General features: G+C 42.0%; 1 protein-coding gene across 5 annotated transcripts in view; it reads right to left on the minus strand.

Moving 5' to 3' along the window:
* The window catches only part of IGF2BP2 (insulin like growth factor 2 mRNA binding protein 2), a 1,003,123-nt gene that overhangs the window by 502,167 nt on the left and 478,830 nt on the right, over positions 1–22,126 (minus strand). For all 5 annotated transcript variants that reach the window (XM_044075951.1, XM_044075950.1, XM_044075953.1 and 2 more), the window contains exon 7: positions 10,009–10,143. In XM_044075951.1, the coding sequence (XP_043931886.1) occupies positions 10,009–10,143 (135 nt within the window). The remainder of the gene's footprint in view (positions 1–10,008; positions 10,144–22,126) is intronic.

Here is a 22,126-nt window from a genome sequence, read left to right on the forward strand (position 1 = left end):
ACATAATTTTTTTTCTGATGCTATCCGTGTCGTTAGTCCTCACAGATGGGTTAGAGTCCCCAGCTACTACATACCCTGGGTGGCCTCAAGGAAGAATATGCCACAGCATGGAGAAGCCAAAGGAAGCCTGTTCCTAGATAGAACAAGTTGCAGCAGTATAAATTTCATCAAGGGAAAGTCTAGCCAAAAAGGGTGATGACGTAACAGACTTAGCAGAATGAGCCTTAACTGGTTTGGATAGTTCTAAATGCAGACTAGCATAAATGAAGGAAATACAACCAACAATCCACCTGGAAATAGTCACTTTGGAAAAATGCCTGGCCCTTTCTGTCCCAAGAGAAAGCCACAAAGCGTTGGTCCGACATTCTAAACTCCTTTCCTTTTTAAACAAAAACACAATTGCCTGTGGACATCTAAACAATGCAAGATATATTCTTCTTTATCAAAGTGATTAGCGAAGAAGACCGGTAGTTGAATTGACCGATTGAGATTAGCTTCAGAGGCCACTTTAGTCAGAAAAGAAGGATTTGTTCTAAGAGACACCCTGTCCTTATGAAAGATCATGAATGATGGCTTAATGCACAGAGCCTGAAGTTCCGAAACCCTCTTGGCAGAAGTAATTCCTACTAAAAAGGCCATCTTCCAGGAAAGGAATTTAATATCACATGAACCAGCTGATTCAAAAGGTTTTTGCTTTAAGGCCTACAGCACCAAAGTCAAATCCCATGGTGGGGATGGATCCTTAACAGAATGTCTAAGAAAAACCCCTTTCAGAAAAGCTTTGCACAGTTTGTTAGAAAAGGTAGGCTCATTGTTGATATAGACATTAGAAATAGCAGCTCACTGGAGCTTAATGGTAGAAAAACTCGCCCCCATTCTGAAAAAGGGAAGATAAGAAGAGCAAAATATCGGGAACAGGGGCTGAGAGAAAGGAATTAGATTCTGTTGTCTGGCCCAAATGGAAAACCTTTTCCATTTTCTGGACTACACACCTTCTCTGCAGACAGCTTTTGAGAAGCCAAAATAATGCTCCTCACAGGGAAAGGAAGCCTGGACTGCAAAAGGATTGCTGGAACTGGAGAAACCATGCGGTTAGACAAAGGGTCCAGAGACTGGGAAGTGGAAGCCCCCAGGGAAATCCGGAATGGGATCTAGTATCCGAGGTGGATACTGCAGATTAGATCTTAGGAAAAAGAACTACACCTGACGAGGTCATGAAGATGAGAGAGAGGTCTTCGGACAATAAGCTTTCTGTAAGACTTTGGGTATTAGGGGAAAAGGAGGGTAAGTATAGAGGAGACCCCGAGGCCAGTTGTGAACAAGAGCATCCCTGGGTGACTCCCCTGATATGGAGGATCAGGGCAAAGTAACTGCTGTATTTGTGGTTGAATGGGGAAGCTACAATGTAGCAGCATGGTTGAACCCAATGGTCGAAGATTTGCCTTGCCACTTATGGATTCAGGCACCACTCATAAGGACTCAAAATGGACCTGGTGACTTTGTCAGCCAGCACACCGGAACTCCTGGGTATATGAGTTGCAAGAAGAAAGTGCCTGACGACATTGCCCATTCCCACACTCTCATGGTCTCTCTGCACAGAGGATAAGATAATGTTCCCCCTTGCTTGTTAAAACAGGAAAAAGAACGTGAGCCAAATGAACGATCCACCAGAATGCTGAAATAATTGGAAATCCACTTCACAACAAGTAAATACAATCAACCACTGAAAAATTTATTTTAAGCAACAGAATGATCCTGCTTTTCATCAGCGACACTTCGCCAACTTCATCAGAAGTTAGAATTTAAAATAACGCGCCACTTCCTTAAGTGATTTAAATACAAAAACATGACGTCAACACAGAATCTTTACATAACAAACATTTAAAATCACTTTATAAATTAATTTTTGACATTACCCCAATTATACTTTCACTAAAATGTCTTAAAAATAATATTTAAATTAAACAAAAAGTTAACTGACCAATATTTGTTTAAAAAGGCATTTTAAACAAGCATTTTGAACATTATAAACGGCTAACACAGTGCAAATGTACGCTCATCCAACCATAATGATACCAAAAACTCTGAAGAAAAACTCTAAAAATAATCTGAAAAATGTAAATGTATATATATGTCTATCCTTAGTCAAAGATCAACAAGCACTGTCTAAAGGCTAACCTTAAGCAATCAAAATCAATCCAAGCTGACCCACTCAAGTACATAACTGATCAATACCATCAAAATTAACTAAAAAATACTAATAAATAATACATAATAATTATAAATTATTATGGAGTGTTACGATTCACACTGCCTGGTAACATTTACCTTTTTAAACTCCTCAATTTCAGCACGCTAGCAATGGGCAACATACTGTTTAGACCTGGAAAATGGTAGGCATCCAATTGTAACTGCCATACCAATTCCTTGAGTTCAAGCAACAGAGATTCAGGGCCCCCACTATTGTTTGAAACCAACTGGTCAATAACTGTAAAGTTAAATTCATGCTCTGGACATTCGTTAATGTGTTTGGCCAGGGCATTGTCCAATTTTCTCCTCCTGATGGCATACAAGTGTTCATAAAGGCGCTCCTGCAATCTCCGGTCTGTTTTCCCTGTATAAAAAAACGGACATGAAGTGCACTTGGCTAAGTACACCACATGGGAACTTTGGCAGTTGAATCTCCCCCTGATGTAAAACTTAAAGTCTCTAATCATAAAGAAGGTACCCGCTTGTATATACCGGCAGTATTTACACATACTGCATTTGAACATCCCTGATCTAGCACTGAACGGCTGGGTGCTCGTTTCTAACATCTTCTTAAGATTCAAGCCTCTCCTGAAAACAACTTTAGGTAATTTGCCAAACTGGGAAGAGATCTGGTTATCTGTCACAAGAAAGCTCCAATTCTTCTTAATGGACACAATTTCACCCGCATCGACATTATAAGAAGTGATGAAACTACAGGAAAAAAGGCCATCAACCTGGGCTTTTGGATAAGCCAGGCATAATTCAGAATGGTTATTCCTTGATATAGGGAGATAAAACCCATTCTCTCTCTTCAAACTAACCTCGTTGCATAATTCTACCACCAAACCACGTGGGTAACCCCTATTCAGGAAAAGATCCTGAATGAAAAGACATTCATTCAAAAAATCACTGTCTCTTGATACCATCCTGGCCACTCTTGCCAACTGGCCCTTCACTATTGATCTCTTCTGGTGAAGTGGATGGTTACTGTTAAAATGCAAATAAGAATTGGAGAATGTGGTTTTTCGGTGGATTTTAGCTAGGTAGCAAGCTGTTAAAGCTTGTAACTAAAAACTCTGCCAATTCATCATTGCCCTTCAAGATGATAAAAATGTCGCCCAGAAATCGGGTATATGAGAGAGCTTTTTCTTGGATTACAGAATTAGAGAACACAAACTCTTTCTCCCAAAAAGCCATCACCAAATTGGCGACACTGGCCCCACAAGGGGACCCCATAGGCACGCCAACCAATTGGTGACACCATTGGTTGTTAAAGGAGAAGAAATTACATGACAAAACAATATCCAACAATTCTCTAATCATCAAAACTTCATTAGCTGGAGCTTGCTTGGACAACATTATTGCTTGAATCCATTCCACCGCCACGTTATGTGGAATAGAAGAGTATAAATCTACCACATTGATGTTTAAAGACTTTCAACACTGAATGGAATTTGACCCACCCTAGCCAAAAATGACCAGGAATCCTTACATATGTGGGCCTCACTGGATACATACTTCTTCAATACTGTATCAACAACTTTTGCCGCTGCATATGTGATACTTCCCCTTGCGCTAACCAGTTGGTGCATAAGGGGGTTTTGGATACATTTATGAATCTTCAGATTCCCAAAGAGAACTGGTATTCTAGGGTTCGGGATAGAAATGTAATTGAAAACATCCACATCGATAATCCCATTAATAAACAAGTCCTCGAAATAAGACTTCACTCGAGCTATGTAGACATTCAACTCGTTTCTTGAAACTTCTTTATAAGCCTTGGATTCCAAAATGGATACCATTCAATTGATGTAATCATCTCCCTCCATAACCACCAGGCCACCACCTTTGTCCGGTTGCATAACCCGAACTGAGGAATAACGTAATAAGTCCAAAAGGTCTTTTTCCTCTCTGCTGATGTTGAAAGGCACTGGTCGGTTGGACTGGAGTAAAAAATGAATGTCTAAGTCGCATAGCTGCTCAAAAAGGCTTAAGGATGGATGCAAAGGTGGATTGAAAGTACTAGAGATGTGGAACGGATTATTCAAGGATCCTCTGTTCCCCCATTAATAACTGTACATTGAGTTTTCTCACAAAGAGTTTTAAATCAATGATGGTGTTGGACAAATGTGCCCTCCATGAAGGCACAAAGGATAGCCCCTTAGCCAAGAGGTCCACTAAAGGTTGGGGGAAAGAAAAACTTGAATAATTGAAAATTTTAAAATCCTTTCCTGTGTTAAAAACCATCTCCATGGGGTATGACTGATGGTTGAGAAATTGTTCTCGAACCCATTCAGTTCCTCCTGTTCCTGGTTCTGTACCTGTTTTTCCTGCCTGGTGATTGTTGGATTGGAGAGGCTGGGTTCCGAAAATTTAAACTCCCTGCATCTATAGAGAGATTAGTAGGTGTACCCTGTGGACCTGCCCCATCACTCGCACTTGACTGATTCTGTGCAGCCGGGTTCCCATGGGTTGCACCATCTTGATCTTGATGGGACAAATTGGATCTAGGCTGGTTAGTATCCATCCAATCTCCCCCAGCCATACCTGGTGTTCTTAAGTAATTACCTTGGGATTTGGGGGGGTTTGGATAAGCCACCCCTTCCTTGTATGCTTTTATGTCCCTCTGCAGCTTCTTAACTTTGTTGGTTGTGATCTTATTTATCACAACCAACAATACAAAAATTCTGTCGTAATCATACCTGTACCTCGAAAAATTGGAATCATTCCTGATCCCATCATCCAACTTAGATAATTCCTCTGTTAATGAATTAGCTGCTTCCTGATAGTGCTTGCTGATTAAACTCAGAAGTTCAGCCCCATGTTTGTGAAAAAGAGAGATCAAGTCCTTATGGAAAGATGAGCCGCCTTCTAACCCAGTCGGGTACTGCCACGAGCGAAGGCCCTTAGGTACAATGTTGGTGCGTTGGCATTCTCTGAAATATGCGACCTCCAACTGCAATTTTCTTAACTTGATAAGTTTCAGATCAAATAAATTCAATCTCTGGGGGAGATCGATGCCCTCGGGTCTACCGGAATCGGGCATGAAGTTCCCCTCTGCATTGTAGAAAGGGAACGGGCGGTTTAACCACTGGTTGAAACTGACATGTATACGACTTTGGTCTTGCTCCTGTAACCCAGGCATAGTAAATAAAGCAATCCCCCCCTGATTACTTTGACCTATTTCCGCCAAATTGGATGAGACTCCTGTCCCTGCCCCACCAGTCCTGGGGTGCATGGGAACAGTATTCGCACTGCGATTAACTCCTTCGACTTCTGCCGAAACAAGCAGGGGCTGTTGAAAACCGGCCGCCTCAGATTCGAAAGTTTGTGTTGAAGAAAGCCGGCAGACACCTATCATGGGTTGTGATGAACTGATAATTCCATCCACTCGTTGTGCTGTGTTAGCCATTTATAATGTTCAAAATGCTTGTTTAAAATGGTTTTTAGACAAATGTTGGTCAGTTAAATTTTTGTTTAATTTAAATATTATGTTTATAATTTTTAAGACATTTTAGTGAAAGTATAATAGGGGTAATGTCAAAAGTTAATTTATAAGGTGATTTTAAATGTTTACGTTATGTAAAGTTTCAGTGTTGACATCATGTTTTTGTATTTAAATCACTTAAATGGCGCGTTATTTTAAATTCTAACTTCTGATGAAGTTGGCGAAGTGTCGCTGATGAAAAGCAGGATCGTTCTGTTGCTTAAAATAAAACTTTCAGTGGTTGATCGTATTTACGTGTTGTGAAGTGGATTTCCAATTATTTCAGCATTCTGGTGGATTGTTCATTTGGCTCACGCTCTTTTTCCTGGTTTGTTGTCGTTTTGGAGTTGTAGACCCCCCTTGCTTGTTCATATATCAGAAAACTGCCATGTTGTCCATCTGAATTGCTATGGTCCCCAGAGGAAGGCACTCCTGAAAGGCTTGCAACATTAGGACTGTTCTCATCTCCCGGACAATTATGTGCAATTTGGTCTCTATGGGGGACACGTGCCTTGAACTGTCTTGCCCTGAAAATGCCCTCTATCCCAACAAGGAGACGTCCGTGGTCACTTTGGCCTTCGCCAGAGGAAGACAAAATGGCTTGCCTAGAAATTGGTTCTTAGACTGAAGCCACCAAACATGATGACTCCCTGCACACCTGAGTCAACTTTGTCACAGACATGGGCTGAAACAGAATGGACCACTGGACTGCCAGGGCTCATTGGAGAACTCACATATGACACCTGGCAAGAGGCACCAATTGAATGGCAGCCACCATAGAGCCTAGCATTTTGAGAATCAACTAAACAGGAGGGCGTGCTACAGCCAACAAGAGAGACCATCTCGAATCAGTTGGACCTTGCGGGAAGGCAGTGCTGCAGTCTCTGATACCGTGTCCAGCAGGACTCCAGTGAATTCCAGGTTTTGGCTTGGAACTAGACTGGACTTGGGTAGATTCACTGCGATGCCTAGATGCTGGAAAAGACTGAGGATATACCTGGTTGCCAGTGTTAGCCGATGCCTCTTGGGAGGTGTGAGAAGCCAATCGTCCAGGTACAGAAAAATCTAGAAACCTTGCAGCTGGAGATGAGCTGCTACCACTGCCATACATTTGGTAAACACCCAGGGGGCTGTGGTGATTCCAAAGAGCAGGGCTCTGAACTGATAATGACTGGGCCCTAACCGAAAGCGCAAGTGTCTCCTGAAGCATCTGTCAATCTTTGTATGATAGTATGCATCCTTGAGATCCACTGAGCACATCCAATCGTCCTTGCGCAACAGAGGCAGAATGGACTGTACAGTGACCATCTGGAACATGGACTTCTTGACAGAAAGATTTAGCTCACGGAGGTTCAGAACTGGAAGGTGGTCCCCCAGTCTTTTCTGGCACCAAAAAGAAGCAAGAGTACATTTTGGACCCTTGTTGTCTTGTTGGGACCTCTTGAATGGCTCTTTTTTGAAGTTCTTGGAGGGGGGTGAGAGAAGGAAATGAAGTATCCTCTAGAAATAATTTTTAGCACTCACTGATCGGAGGTGAGACTTGTCCAGGCTAGTAGGTGAAGGGAGAGACAACCCCCGACTGCCTCCAGGGCAGGACAGTCGGGCAGCACCTCAGGAGCACTGGAACGGTTTCTCTGAGAAGGGTTCTCAGGAGCCCTAGTTTTGCAGACCTCCTGTGCCCTCAGGGTGGCATCTACCATTGAATCACTTGCCCCAGCTGTGAAAGAGGATTCCTGGGGAATAGCCTGAAAAGAAGACAGAGTCCTCCGGAACCAAAGTTTCTTACTTCCCTTCTAGGTCTTAGAAAAGGACCTCTGGAGAGTAGAAAACTTGATCCCTACCACAGAAAGAGTCTCGTCTTCCTGCTCACTGTGGATTAAAGTTTCCTTAACAGATGGTCCAAACAAAGTGGAACGTTAAAAGGTTCCGCAAACCTACAAAAGCGAAGCCAGGCATGCTGGATAGCAATGCCGGTGCCTGCCACTCAAGAGGTGGCCTCCTCAGTATTGAAGATCAGCCTCATCAAAGCATTGGCTAAAGAAGTGAGAGTGGACAGCCTCGCAGAGACCAACTTGAGGCTCTCTGGAGGAAATAACTCTGATAGGGAAGTGGTAAGCTCTGAAACCAAATCCCTATGAAGTTGGGTAAAGTGGACCAAGTAATTAGTTGCTCTCAGACCAAAGGTAGCTGAGGCAAACACATGCTTTCAAAAATGGTAAATAGCCTGGGACTCCCTGTTCGGGGGATGGACCGAAGAGCTTTGTTCAGCTAGCTCCTTCTTAGTAGCAGTGGCCACCACGATGCTATCAACACGGACCCCTTTGCTCCAAAAAGACCTATCCTTAGGAGGACTGAGGAACGTATCTGCTTTCTTGGGGACAGGTTCCACCATGTCTGGCTCCTTTCCAAGCCCTGCTGGTGATAAGGTCCACAAGTTCATCAGCAGGGGGAGAATCCCAGGAAGAAGATGGGCCTGTCCCGCACGCCTTCAAGAACAGACTCCTCCGAAGATGGGGAAGGGGAAGACCATCCACCTCTCTGAGAACTTCCAGGATGTCCCTAAAGGAAACTTCGTAAGGCAGAAGTCTGGGGGCCCATATCCCTTCTCAAAACCCATGTCTTTGTTGAGGGAGACTCTGGGGGAGTCCAAGTGCCTCCAATTACACATTCTCTTCTGAGGGGGGTTTCTCCATGGTGGGCTCAGAGGAGGACTCAGAACAGATTGGGTACCCCAAGTGGGCACTGCCCATCTAACGGTGCTTGCGGGAGGGCTGACCCTTGGTGGATGATGAGGCTACAGCACACAATCCCAAGAAAGGATGGGGTGGACCTTGAAAAGGAGAGTTAACTGCCAAACTGGAGAATGTCCTTTCTACCGCACGGAAGGCCGATGAACTGGATGAAGCCCCCTTCCCGCATCCCCAGTGTCCAGGGCCACCTGGAAAGGGAGAAGGGACCCAGATGTAGCACCAAAGCCCCCAGATGATTTTGGTCCAGAGCTGTCCAAGGGAAGGGAGTAGTCCAAAAAATCCTATCCATATCCAAGAGGAAAGAGACTTCTGGAGGATCTGGATGAAGCTGAATAGTCGTCAGATCTTGCTGGGGATCCAATCTTGGATCCCGCAGTCTTTGGGCCCTGAGAAGGAGATCGGCTCAGATGACTCTGATCTGACCTCCTGGAGGACCTAGAAGGGGAACCCTCAATTACAATAGGATCTGACAGAACTGTCGGATCCAAAGGTTTGGAAGCCATACCGAACGGATCCGACAAAACTGGTCAGATCCATGGATGTTTGGCTTCTACTCGGATCTGAAGGCGTCCGATCTGCCGAGGCCTTGGATCCGAGGGTGTGATCCAAAACTCTCGGAACGACGGACCTCAGAATCGAAGCAGAAAAGGCTGGGCTTGGATCTGCGATCTGAGTGCCTCAGCTTTTTTGGAAGAGAAGAAGAAGTGGACCCCGCAGAGAGAGGAGGAGGAGGAGGCCTCTTCTTAGGCTCCTATGAGGGTTTGGAAGGGGAGTCCAAAGGCAAAGGACCACCGTGCACCAAACCTTTCAGCAAATGTTTGTTGCAGTGCTCCGCGAGGGCCCTGGGGTTGAATGCAGCATAAATGTCGCACTCAACCTCCAGGTGTGCTGAGCCTAAACAGTAAAGACACTCCTCGTGCGAGTCGGAACATGGCATCTTCTAACCACACAAGGAGCATTTTAAACCCTGAAGGATTTTCAGCCATACTAAAAGGTAAACACACACACTGGCATGCTAAGAAAGACAACAAGGAGAGAGAGTTTTTCTTTAACGATAGGAACTACTGTAAGAAAAAAAGAGTGCGAAGCATCAAGCACCAAAAGGGGGAAGGGGAGAACCTAACCAAAGTTCTAATAGGGAGGGGAGGTAATACAATAAAAACTGCAATTAAACTATGAATAATCAAGTTAAGGATAGAAAGTTACCTTAAAAGGAGTAGACAGCCAAGAAACAAGAACTACTTCCCTAAGAATTTCTAAGCTTGAGACTGGACCACGTCTGCCGCGATTCAGCAGCAAACGAGATCTGAGGGTTACAAGGTAGCAAGGGATTATGAGAAGAGGAGGAGCTTGAGCTCTGGATCTGTCTTAGAGAAGTTGCCGGCTCAGATCCGAGGTCAGATCCTAGACTCATCTGTGATGAGTAATGAGACAGATAACATCAGCTCCCAAATTATTTTATACCGCTGCAAAAACAGCTGACAGTTTCTTAAAATAAAATCTTGATACTTAGCAACTTACGATTTTGTTTCATTTGCTTCTTTCTGCATAATTTCCAAAATCATTCTACATGCAGCCGAGCAACCTTCTGGTGTGGAGTGGATAGTTATGGGTTTCTCTGCAGCACCAGCATTCTCCTTTCGATGAATGTCTACCCTGAAATGAAAATGAAAAAACAATTATGTTCTTCTTTCATAAACCATTCTATGACTTGATACGTGGATTCATCATGCATTACATATAAAGTGAAATTGATACTAGTCCAGACTGCATGCTTCTTCTTTGGTTAAAGCTCATGTTGCAGAGTTGCTTTTAAAAGAAACACAATATACTGAGCCATGGAAGTTAAGTACGCACCATAACACTAGATCATTTTCATCCTAGTCCACTCGATATAACTACCGGGACACAAGCCACTTGCTGGATCTGATATGGCCTTCTCCTAGTGCTCCTTGCCTTAAGAACCTTCATAAAAATCTTCCATGACTCCACTGTTGTATCAGATGGACTAGAATGAAAAGGATCCAATGTTACTGTAAATATATAACTTCTACATCCTATTTCATCCAGTCCATCCAAGTCGGACTTGTTGAGATAGAATCCCAACCTATCTGAAATCGCGTGTGGCATCATGACAAGACACCTCAGAGCTATGTGGCTCCAAATGAGGCAATGGATCTAAAAATAATGTCCAGCTTGTAATGCTTAGCAAAGATATGCAACTTGCACTGTGTTGCCACTGCAGAAATTTCATCTACAGAACAGTTTCTGAAAAAGGCTGTAAAAACAGACAGACCTTGTGGTATGAGTTCTTGGTTTAGCCAACAATGATGTTCTTCTTGAAGAGTATGCAAAGAAAATGTGCTCTGAAAGTCACCTGGCCAGCATTAGTTTGGAAACCTTCCAACTCCGCTTGTTGAGAGCAAAATGCTATAACAACTGAGGATCTTTCCTGATTGTTTTTTGTTCTGTGAAGGTAAAAAAAAAAAGAGTTGTCTATGCAAGTCTAGTACATGTCCACAGGATACTTTCCCCTACTGGGGTGATTAGGAAAGAAGACAGGCAAATGGATGGACTGGTGTAGATTGGTCTCCAAAGCTAATTTGGGAACAAAAGAAACTCATTCATAGAGATAAAGAAAAAACAATATGGAGGAGTAAAAGATACTACTTGTAATTCTGAGATTTTCCTAGCTGACATTATAGCTACCAAAAATAGTGTCTTCCAAGATAGAAATGTTAGGCCTGCAGAAGGGGCTGTCTGAAAGGGGGCTATAGTTAAACTTTCGAAGACAAAGTTGAGGTCCTAATGGGGCATGGTGTCTTTTATTGGAGGATACAAGAGGAAAGCTCCTTTCATAAAAACTTTGCATAGCTTGTGAGTTGCAAGAGAATGGTTGTGAAAACCATTGTGAAAACTGGAACTGGATGGCATCTGTCTTTGATTACAGAATGACTAGAGTCATACAAATACAATTGATTGGAACTGTAAGATACAGCAGTGGAAAAAAGATCCTTACCTTGCTTGCTAACCCATACAGAGAATCATTTCCACTTGCTTTTGTATACTTTAGGAGTGAATTATTTTTCTGAAGCTGACAAATGTAAACCACAGTCTGAGATACAGCAGGGTCTTTGGCCATCAATGGAAATAAAAAAAAACGTGGTCAATTTGACATTCTGTAGATCCATGTAAGGTTGCCCAAACAGATGAGATCGATCTGACTAGGGATCCAGAAGTCATGGGGCTCAAGTGAGGCCTGAGCACGGGCTAAAATGCGGCAATGAGGTTTACAGTTGCTTTGCATAGTATTGGTTTCTGTAAGAATACAGAGATAAAGCAAAGGCATACAGAAGCTAGGGGGAAACACTGACAGGCTAGGATGTCTGCAGGTGAGTGTCCCTTGTGAAAAATAAGGGGGAAATACCTGCTGCACTTAATGTTGGACAGAGAAGCAAAAATGTCATAGCAAGGCTGCCTTTGGCAGCTGAAGATTTGCTGAGCTACTGTGGGACTAAGAGACCACTCATGAGGCATTATGATGGTCCTGTTAAGCATGTGCACTAGGCAGTTGGCTTTTTAGAGAGTGGTATGGTGTGAAGCAATCTCAGTCTGCCAAACCTGTATGGCCCTTCTGCACAGAGGGTAGGATTTGGTTCTTCCCTTGCATATATGTCATATGTCAGACATACTGTCTGTTTGAATGGAAATCACTCCTGGAGGAAGGGAGGTTCTGAAACTCCTGTAATGTGAGGAGAACAGCCTTCATCTACAGGATGCAGATGTGAAAACTAAGCTCTGTATCTGTCCATGTCCCTTGCACTATTCTCCCCTCATAAATCCCCCACACCACCCTGGAGAAGAGATGTTTGTACAGACTGTTGCTGAAGGTGGTGGAAGAAAAAAGGCCTTCCAAACATCATTACTGTTGGAGAAGTTAACCCAATAAATGTCATCTGAATTTGTGATTATGTGTACTGAAGCCGACAGGCAGCCAGAGATTGGACCACTGAACACTAAGCATACCTTGTAGTACTCTAGTGTAAAACGTACATCACTATGACTGAAGTCATCAGTCCAAGAAATCTGAGGACCATTGAGGCTTGTGGAGTACTTTAATCTATCAGTCACTGAGTCACAGTTTTGAGGGACTCAATCCTGTTAGGAAAAAATACATTACTGTACCCTTTGGGAAGTCATCTACCCAAAGGGGAGTACCACAATGACATTATGCCCCAAAGACATGACAAGGTTATTTGGGATTTGAGAACTTATGTGGACAGTGACCTAACTTTTGATCAAAACGTGCCTATGTTGTAAGAAAACCCTTCCATACTGTACAGCTTATAAACAAAGGGATTGTTGTGTAGATCTAGGGATGTCACTGTCCCCCCTTTACTCAGCCCTTATTAGGCCAGTCACTGAATATAATGCCACCTTTGGCATGCATCTGCCCTGACCCATGTAACTACTGGAACACCTACAGACACACCTTACTAAAAGGATGCAAGGCCAAAACAACATGTCCTACATGGACTGAAGCAAAGCCCTGTCACTATACTTGGTATCCTACAGATGAAAAGATGACCTTGTCTGGCATAATCCTCCAAACCATTACTGATGGATTTACTGCACATCAGCATGTCAAATGGCACAGAAATACTGAGTCTAGAGATCTAAACCTCTTCTGCAACATCAACACAATGGCCTGGAGAGAGAGACATATCTCAAATAGGATACTGCTGTTGTGGAACAGACTCCCCCATCCACATAAAACAAAGTTCATCCTTGTCCACATTCAATCACAACTTAGATCTATAGATGGAAAACATGGACTGCCTCCATCCTAGTAATGGATAAAGGAAGCTTCTAAATCCTTTACACCATGCATGGGTCCCCTCAAATTATCTACGGTATGATCTTAGTTATTCTCATTAATGATATATAATTATTGACCATTTGATGGAGAAGGCTGATCTATAACCAAATGGGATAGGTTAATGTTGAGCACAAAAAAGGAAAAATTGGATAGGCTTAAAATGGCAAAGGCAGCTAGTCTAGTACTTACCAATGGATCTATGAACCAATAAGACTGACAGTGCAATTTGGTTTGTTCAGATGGCACCCTATGAAGAGGGTGGACTGAGACAGAATCAGGTGAAGATGTGATTTGTTGCAGTTGACAGATTACTTGTTAGAGTTCTGCCTATCCTTGGTGATCTCTGGCTGTTACAAGAGACACTCTGGTTACAGTAACAAGGAGCCAATCATCTAAGTGCGAGAACAACCGGATGTAAATAAAAGGCTTTTGCATAGAGACTGTTTTTATTTTAAAGTATGGGACTTTGAAGTCCAGTAGGTATTAATGTGGAATGTAATTGGAAAGTCTTTTTAATTTAATTGAACTCAATTATGTAATTAATGATAATTGGTTGTGGTATAAATCCATGGGTACTTTTTGTGCCTTTTATTCTCCTTTGAAGGCTCTAAGCCGAGGCGCTAGGGAATTTTTTATTAAATTTTCTACACAGGATCATAGAAGTGTAGAAACTGCCTGAATGCTTTGGCAATCTTGGTGTGCAGGTAGGCATCTGGTGGTCTATGAAGCACCTCCAATGATTTGCCTTCAGTCAGGGCAAAATCACTTGCACCATGACATCCTGATGTAGAGATTTAGGCTGCTGAGATCTCCGACTTGGCCAGAGGTCCTTGTTTTTCTTTGGAAAGAAAATTAATCCTAATAGATTCTAGACTCTCACCGATCTGCTGGGACCACATGGATGGCCATTGGTTCCAAGAGAGTGAGAATTTCTCTTTTTGTTGCTTTTTAATAATGGGGTCAAATGTCTGGGACTGGCTGAATCTGATGTGAAAGGGTAGGAAAAAGGCATTCTATAGCCTCTGGATACTAACTCTTTCACCCATTTGCCTCATGTGATGGCCATCTACAAAGGTGAGTGAAGAAATAAGAGGCCCCAGCAACCTCCAGAGATGATCAGTCAGGTAACCCTTCAGGGACACTGGGGCAGCTTGTCTAAAAAGGGACCTCCACTACCTCCTGGTCAGCGTCCGTTGAAGAGGCCAACACTACCACAGCCACACATATTTGATGCAGGGTTAAAGGGCTGACACTACAGAGACTTTGACCCCTTCTGATCCCTGTTATAGGATCTTTGAAGGGTCTCAAATCTGACATCTATGGCAGACATCAAATCTACTTGCCTGCACATCATTAATCTTTCACCGTAGATCCAGAGAGAGCAGAATCATCATGGGGGTGTTTGGTGAAGGATGATTTGAAATTGTCTGCAGTCATAAAGGTAAAAGCCAGGCATGACATCTCAAGATAATGCCTGTTCCCACTTTTCTATTTGCTCCATTGGCTGCATAAACCACAAACAGATGCATAAACAAATTGGTAGTATTAAACATGGCACTCATAATAGTCTCAATCTGTTTTCTTAACTAAACCATGGATGGTTTTAGCAAAGAGTCTAAAGCCTGTGTTGTGAAACCTGTTTGAAAGTGGCATAATTCAATGGCCCCAGGACAAAGGTACCTGAGGCATATAGGAACTTCCCCATTCTGTTCAATGCTTTAGACTCCTTGTTAGGAGGATGGACAGTAGCTGCACAATTAATCAGCTCTCATTTGTGGCTGCTGCTACAATAAGCGTCCACCAGAGGTCCCTTGGGCTATAGCTGCCCCTCAATAGGGGAACAAAGAATTTTGTCCAGCTCCCAGGGAATATCCTCAGCAGAGTCTAGTTTCTGGTGTACCATCTTGGGGAATAAATCTATAAGGTGGTCAGTATCCAGGAGGTAGAGAGACCAGAGCAATAAGCCTCAAAAAGGACCTCCTCGTCCTGAGGGAGGTGAGCTTGTGGGGCAAGATCACCTCTGTCATATTAATTTAAAGATTTTTCCAAAGGTAGTACCTTCTGAAGGGGATTGAGGAAGCCTCTCAATCAACCAAGTTGGTACTAGAAGTAAGGGACTCTGCAGGGAAAGTCCATATGCCTACTCTTGCAAGTCCTTTTTCCAGAAGTAACCAGAGGGGAGTTGGGCTGAATCCCTAGAGGACTCGAGACTGAATCTGTGCCAGTTCCTTGAGGCTTTCCATTCTACTCTGCCCAAGGAGCATCTAATGAGTAGTATGAAGAACCAAGTGGTGGGTGCCACAGTCTGTAGCAGATGCCAGTGGATTCTCTGTATAAGCCCTTGAAGGAGTGGCAATCATCTTCTCTGCAGCTTCAAAGACTTGACCCTGAATCTGTTAGTAATGTAGATCCCTCACCCACAGACATGTTTGTCCTTACCTCGGTGTCCTTACCTCGGAGTATGTAAGTGGCACTGAAGAAGGAAGGATTCAAGATGGATATTAAGTGCTGATGCACTGAAGTCCAAAGACTCTGATACTGAAAATTGCAACAAATGAGTTGACACTAATGACAGGGCATTGGGCATTTCCCTCCAAGATTCCACCCATGCTGAGGGTCTCAGGGTTAACTAAATTAGATGATAAGGTGTTGCTGGTGTGCTGACCACACATAACCTGGTTGATATTATGGCTCGAAAACCACTGATGCTGGAAGTGGAACACAAGGAACAAGCAACAGTGATGGTGGGCCAACCCAATCCACCCTAGACACACAAGAGTATGGCAAGACACTCATATGAATCTGAGCCTTCAAGAAAGCCCTCTTCATTCAGACCCGGTTGATGTCTGCTGTACTACTAAAGGATTTGGCAAACTAAAGGAAGGAAGCAGATGGAGGACATGGTGTCAGGAAAAGGACAGCTCCTTTTCAGAGTACTGCAGAGCAAGGGAGGGAAATATTACTGCAACAGTGAACAGAGCATAAAAAAAAGTTATGTACTCACCATAACGTTCCATCCGAGTTGTTGCTTTTCATTTGTCTTCACCCTTTGGGACACGGATCCAACAAAGACACATTTTCTAGAATCAGATCCAAGCTCCAAGCTGCTCCCCTACTCATAATGCCCCCTGTCTCCCTCCTCCTCTCAGACTGAGTTTGCTGCCAACCATAACGCCATGAGATAACCATAAGCCTAACCCCTTGGTATTAGTATTTTGAAAGAACCATAGGGAAGACAAAAGCTTGCCAGAATAAGGGCTATGTCTTACCCACCCAATGCGCTGCACAGCCTGCAAAAAGTAGGGGGAAGGAGGGAGGGACGGTTCAAGACAAATGAAAAGCAACAACTCAGATGGAACGTTATGGTGAGTGCATAACTTCTTTATCTGAAGTTGTTGTTTTCATTTACTCTTCAACCTGTGGGACAGAGTCCCCAGCTAACACAAAACCCTGGGAGGTCCTCATGGAAGGATATTCCAAAGCACAGCAGAGCCAAAGGATGCCCTGCCTCTGGATAGGAGAGCTAACTTATAGTGAGCAATTAACATGTATGAGGATGGCAAGTCGAAGGAGAACAAAAGTCATCCAATTAAACCCTAGACCAAAAGACAGCTGAAGTAGCCATAGACCTAGTAGAATGCACTTTAATTTGACCTAGGGGAGATGAACCTTTTACTGTATACACCCAAAGTATGTACTGGGAGATCCAATGGGCAATAGTCGCCTTTGACACGGGTTTCCCTAAGAAGGGCTTAGAAAAGGAAACAAAAAGTTGATCCAACTTGCGAAAGGACTTTGTTCTATGCAAATAAAAATGCAACTGCCTATGTCAAGTGCAATTTATACTCGCCTTTATTCTGAAAGTTAGGGGAAGAAAACAGGGAGACTGATGTCCTGATTAATATTGGATTCCAAAGCCACTGTTGGGAGAAAGGAAAATTTTATGCACAAGGACACCCTATTTCTGTGGAACACCATATATGCAGGCTTAATAAATAAGGCCTGAATGTCTGACAAACTCTTATCCGAAGTAAGAGTTACCAGAAAAGCGGTCTTCCAAGACAGAAATTGCAAATCTGCTGTAGCTGCAGGTTAAAAAGGGGCAGAAACCAAAGCTTGTAGAAGTAGAATAAGATCCCAAGGTGGCATGGGGTCCTTGATTGGAGGCCGAAGTAAAAGGATACTTTTTAAAAGGCTTTACAAAGCTTGAAAGAAGCTACGGAAGCCGAATTGTCTCCTATATGAAAACTGGAAATAGCGGAGAGCTAAACCTTAACCATAGAGAAACTGGCACCCTGATGAAAAATATCTGCCAAAATTCCAGAATAGCAGGAACTGGAGCTGTGAAAGGATCCAAATCATGTTGAGACACTCAAATCGAAAATAGTTTCCACTTAGAGTAAATTTTCCTAGTGGATGCTTTGGAGCTGCTACCAAAATATTCTTAACTAGAAAAGACAGGCCAGGAGTCTTAGCTATCAATGGAACTGGAGCAGCCAAGCTATAAGCTTCAGACTGACTAGATCTGGATGTGGGATCCCTGAAGGATGCGAGATCAGATCTGGAACGAGATCTAATGACCAAGGAGGACACACTATATGAGACCAGAGAGAGGGGAACCATATTTGGCTAGGACTGAAGGAAGCAATGAGGAACACTAAAGCTCTCCAGCAGTCAAGCTTTCTGAATGAACTTCAGTATCAGGAGAAGAGGAGGATAAGCATACAGAAGACCAAGCATGAACCACAGCATCTCTTGGAGGTTCAAAGCAAAATACCCGCTGCACTTCATGCTGGAAGGAGAGGCAAAGAGATCTCAGCAAGGCTGACCCCACTTTAGGAAGATCTATTCCGCTACTGAAGGATTCAGAGACCACTCGTAAGGCATCAGAATAGATCTACAATGAACGTGGTTGAAGCATAGACCTGCTTTCCAAAATGGTCAATGGCCAGGGGACTCTCGTCCGGCAGATGGACCATCAAGCTCTCCTGAGCGAGCTCTTTCTTGGTGGCCACCGCCACCAACACTACCATAGCATCAACTGGGGCCCCCTTAGACCAGTTCTGCTTGTCCGACAGTGTACTTAAAATTCTATCAGGGTGCTTGGAAATGAGCTCCACCATGTTGGGCTCCTTCCATGCCCGAGATGTAACTAAATCCACACATGGATCCATGGGAGGGGACACCAAGGAGGTTGAGGTCCCTATGCCAAACGTCTCCAGAAACACCGACTTCTCCGGGTTGGGTTTTTGGACAGACAACCCCCCCCCAATGCTGTCAAATGATTTTCAAGATTTCTCCAAAGGAGACATCTTATGGGGGTGACCGAGGGGAACCCTCCCCTTCCTCCAAATCAATGTCTTCTGTGAGGGACTCCGGCAGGGAGTACAAGTGCCTCCTTTTACACATTCATTTCCGCACAGCCTCAATGGGGGGGGGGGGGGCTCTTTGGGACGGACTCAAACTTCTGGCTGTTCCAGTGGGGGGAACTCAGAGGCAGAAAGGCAACAGTCTGTCCCTGAGGGGGAAGGAGGGTTATGGCAAAACGTGATATGGCTTTGGAGGCAACGGCGACAAAACTATTTTGAAAAGGTATGGATAGATGACCAGGTAGATGCTGCTGTTTCCATAATGCCTAGGTGGTGACCCAACTAAAGAAGGCTGTGGTTGATGCTGTCCTAGCACAAGAGGCTCTGACATGCCCTGATGCAGTTTTTCCATGGAAGTAACAAAATAAGATGAGTGGGTTAACCATTTGATGAAAGACTCTTAATACAGATGTACCTTTCCTTTACCCTTTGCAAAACCTATGGATAGCTAGACTACTTTCAGAGTTTTATCAAACTTCACAGCAAATAGGCAGCAAACAAGGCAGCAGTTCTATCAAATCAGGGCAGCTAACAGGCTGGAATAGGAGTTATATCCATTTTCAATATGCCATTGATGAAATGATGATATTGGACAGACTGCTGATGATGTAATTTCTATCACGAGTTTAAAATGGGACTGGTTTTAGTTTTTAAAATGTCTGATGAAGTACCATTGAAGGCACGAAACTGAAAACATTGCTGAGTATATTGATTTTGTCCTCAACCCCTTAGATCAAGCAACAACCCATTATATAAGAGACGCTTGGGACTTCTTTAATACATTAAATACTGTTGATATTGACTTATCTAAATACATACTTGTTACATTAGATATTGTAGCCCTGTATACCAGTATACCCCATGTGGAAGGGGTGGAGTATGTCAAACACTATTTGTGTAAATATGTTAAATTATCCAAGGAACAAATCACCACTCTGGCCACTCTTATTTCCCTGGTTTTAGAAAATAACTTTTTCCACTTTAATGGAGACATCCATCATCAAGTCAGAGGCATGGCAATGGGTACAAAGATGGCCCCGGCATTTGCTAATCTCATCTTAACAGAGTAGGAGACTGACACTCTAGTGCATTTGCCGTTTTATTCTTTTAAAAATGTTATAAGAGGTTTATTGATGACATTTTTTTTTGTGTGTGAGGGAACTGTTAAACTCCTCAATACGTTTGTGGAGAACTTATCAGACGGTATTGGATTTTTGAAATTTTTTTTTTTTTTTTTTTTTTTTTTTTTTTTTTTTTTTTTTTTTTTGTAACTGGTATTTTTCCATGGGGGGGGATGAAGTTTCCTTCCTTAACAAAATGTTTTCCTTTAAAGCCTAATTTGTTTTAAACCTTTTCCCAAGGGAAAAAACCCCCTTTAAACAACAAACCTTTATTTTAAAACCCAATATTTTTAAAGGTCCTTGAAAATTTCAATTTATACCTGTCAATCATTATTTAATTAATTAAAATTTACAATTTTATTAAAAAATTTCCCCAACAAACACAAACACATTAAATATATATATATAACTCTTCAACAAATAAAAAAAAAAATAACCACACACACAACAACCATCAATAAACATATACAACTAAAAAACACATATAACACAAAACATATATTATAAAATTAACAACAAGCTCCCAAACAACATAAAAAAAATAAAACTTCACACAAACATATAAAAATATTAAACAATCACACCCTATAAAACACCATTATAATAAAATATACTATACACACACACCCTTAATAAAAAAGGTAATTACCCTGCCTTATAATAATAACACAATCATCACTCCAAACACATAAATATATATATTTATTAATACCAAAACCCTTGATAATGAAAAAAATAAATTTATTATTACCCACCTATACCCCCCACACATTTTAAAAATATCCACAATACAAAACAAATATCACTTTAATAATTTCAATTACTTTATTTAATAATTTTTTTATACACAAAACCACTATTAAATTATTCACCACTTTATATTTAATTTCCACCCCATACTTTTTACAACCAAAAACAAAAAATTAAAAACAAAAAAAAAAACTAATAATTTAATCAAATTAAATTAAATCATTCAACACTTCATATAACATCATTTTCATAACTAAATGTTAATTAGACACCCCACCCTAATTATATATATATTTCCCAAAACCCCAACCAAAAAATTATATTATTAAAACACCCACACCCCATTATAACCACACAGCAACATATTGAATAAATAAAAATTATACAACTTTACATTAATAATTAAATATTCATTCTAAACACTAATATAATTTCACCAAATCCCATCATATTAACCAACACCCAAAAATTAAATTTTTAAAATTAAACCCAACACCCTAAAATTTAAATTATCAACCAAATTTTTAAAAAAAATTTCACCTCCCCACAAAAATAATATATTACTATCATCACAAAATAAAAATTAAAAATATATATAGTGGATCAGAATAAATAATAATAATATTATATCCACTCCCCAGCACAAAAGCCACAGTAGAAATTCCAAAAGCTGCTTACACTCCAAGGAAACTGAAATGGTTTTACCCTTTAAAGGGCCCTTGGGAGTGGAAACCAATAATCCCCTAAATCCTTCAAAAAGTTTTCCTGGGGCCTCCAAAAAGTGGTCTGAAACCCAAATAAAAAAGAACCCTTTCCACCAAAGGAATTTTTTTTTTCCCCCAGTTTTTTCAAATTTTTAAACAAGAAAGGAACCTTGAAAGACAAGCAAAATCCCTTTTAAAAGGGAAATTTTCTGTTGGGCCCCCACAAAAACTACCCCTTTAATAAAATCCTCAGGAATTTTTAAAAAAACAAACCTTTGTTTTCCGGCCTTTTCAGTTATTTTTAAAAACCGGGGTAAACCCCTTTTCGTTTTTGGGAGGGTTATTTCCCTTGGAAAAATTCCATTTGGAAAAGGGAATTTTTCCCAAACCATAGGGGGAAAAGGTTCAGGCAAATTTCCCTTCCCACAAAGACGAAAAATTTCATTTGGAATTTTCAACCCCCTAAAATTCCCGTTTTCCAGTGAGGCTGTAGCAAGCTTAAAAATTAAACTTTTCCGGGGCCTGCCGGTTCCCTTTTCCCCCTTAAGAACCCCTTTTTAAACAAAACCCGCACATAAGAACCCTTTTTTAAAAACTTCTTTACAGGAAGCCCCTTTAAACAATGGCACACTCCACTACCCTAAAATTTCCCAAAGCCTTTGACCAGTTCCAAACTAGGGAAAAGGATATTATGGACCCCATTAAACGGAATCGGGAAACCTAAAAAGACAATTGCCCTTACCAGCCCCTTTTAAAAACAATCCTGTTTTAAACCCTGGTGGAACTTTTTAAACGGGACTAGAAGCCAAACGGAGA

Source organism: Protopterus annectens, chromosome 6.part1 (genome assembly GCF_019279795.1).
Source record: "Protopterus annectens isolate FY-2018-M chromosome 6.part1, PAN1.0, whole genome shotgun sequence".
Taxonomy (NCBI): domain Eukaryota; kingdom Metazoa; phylum Chordata; order Ceratodontiformes; family Protopteridae; genus Protopterus; species Protopterus annectens.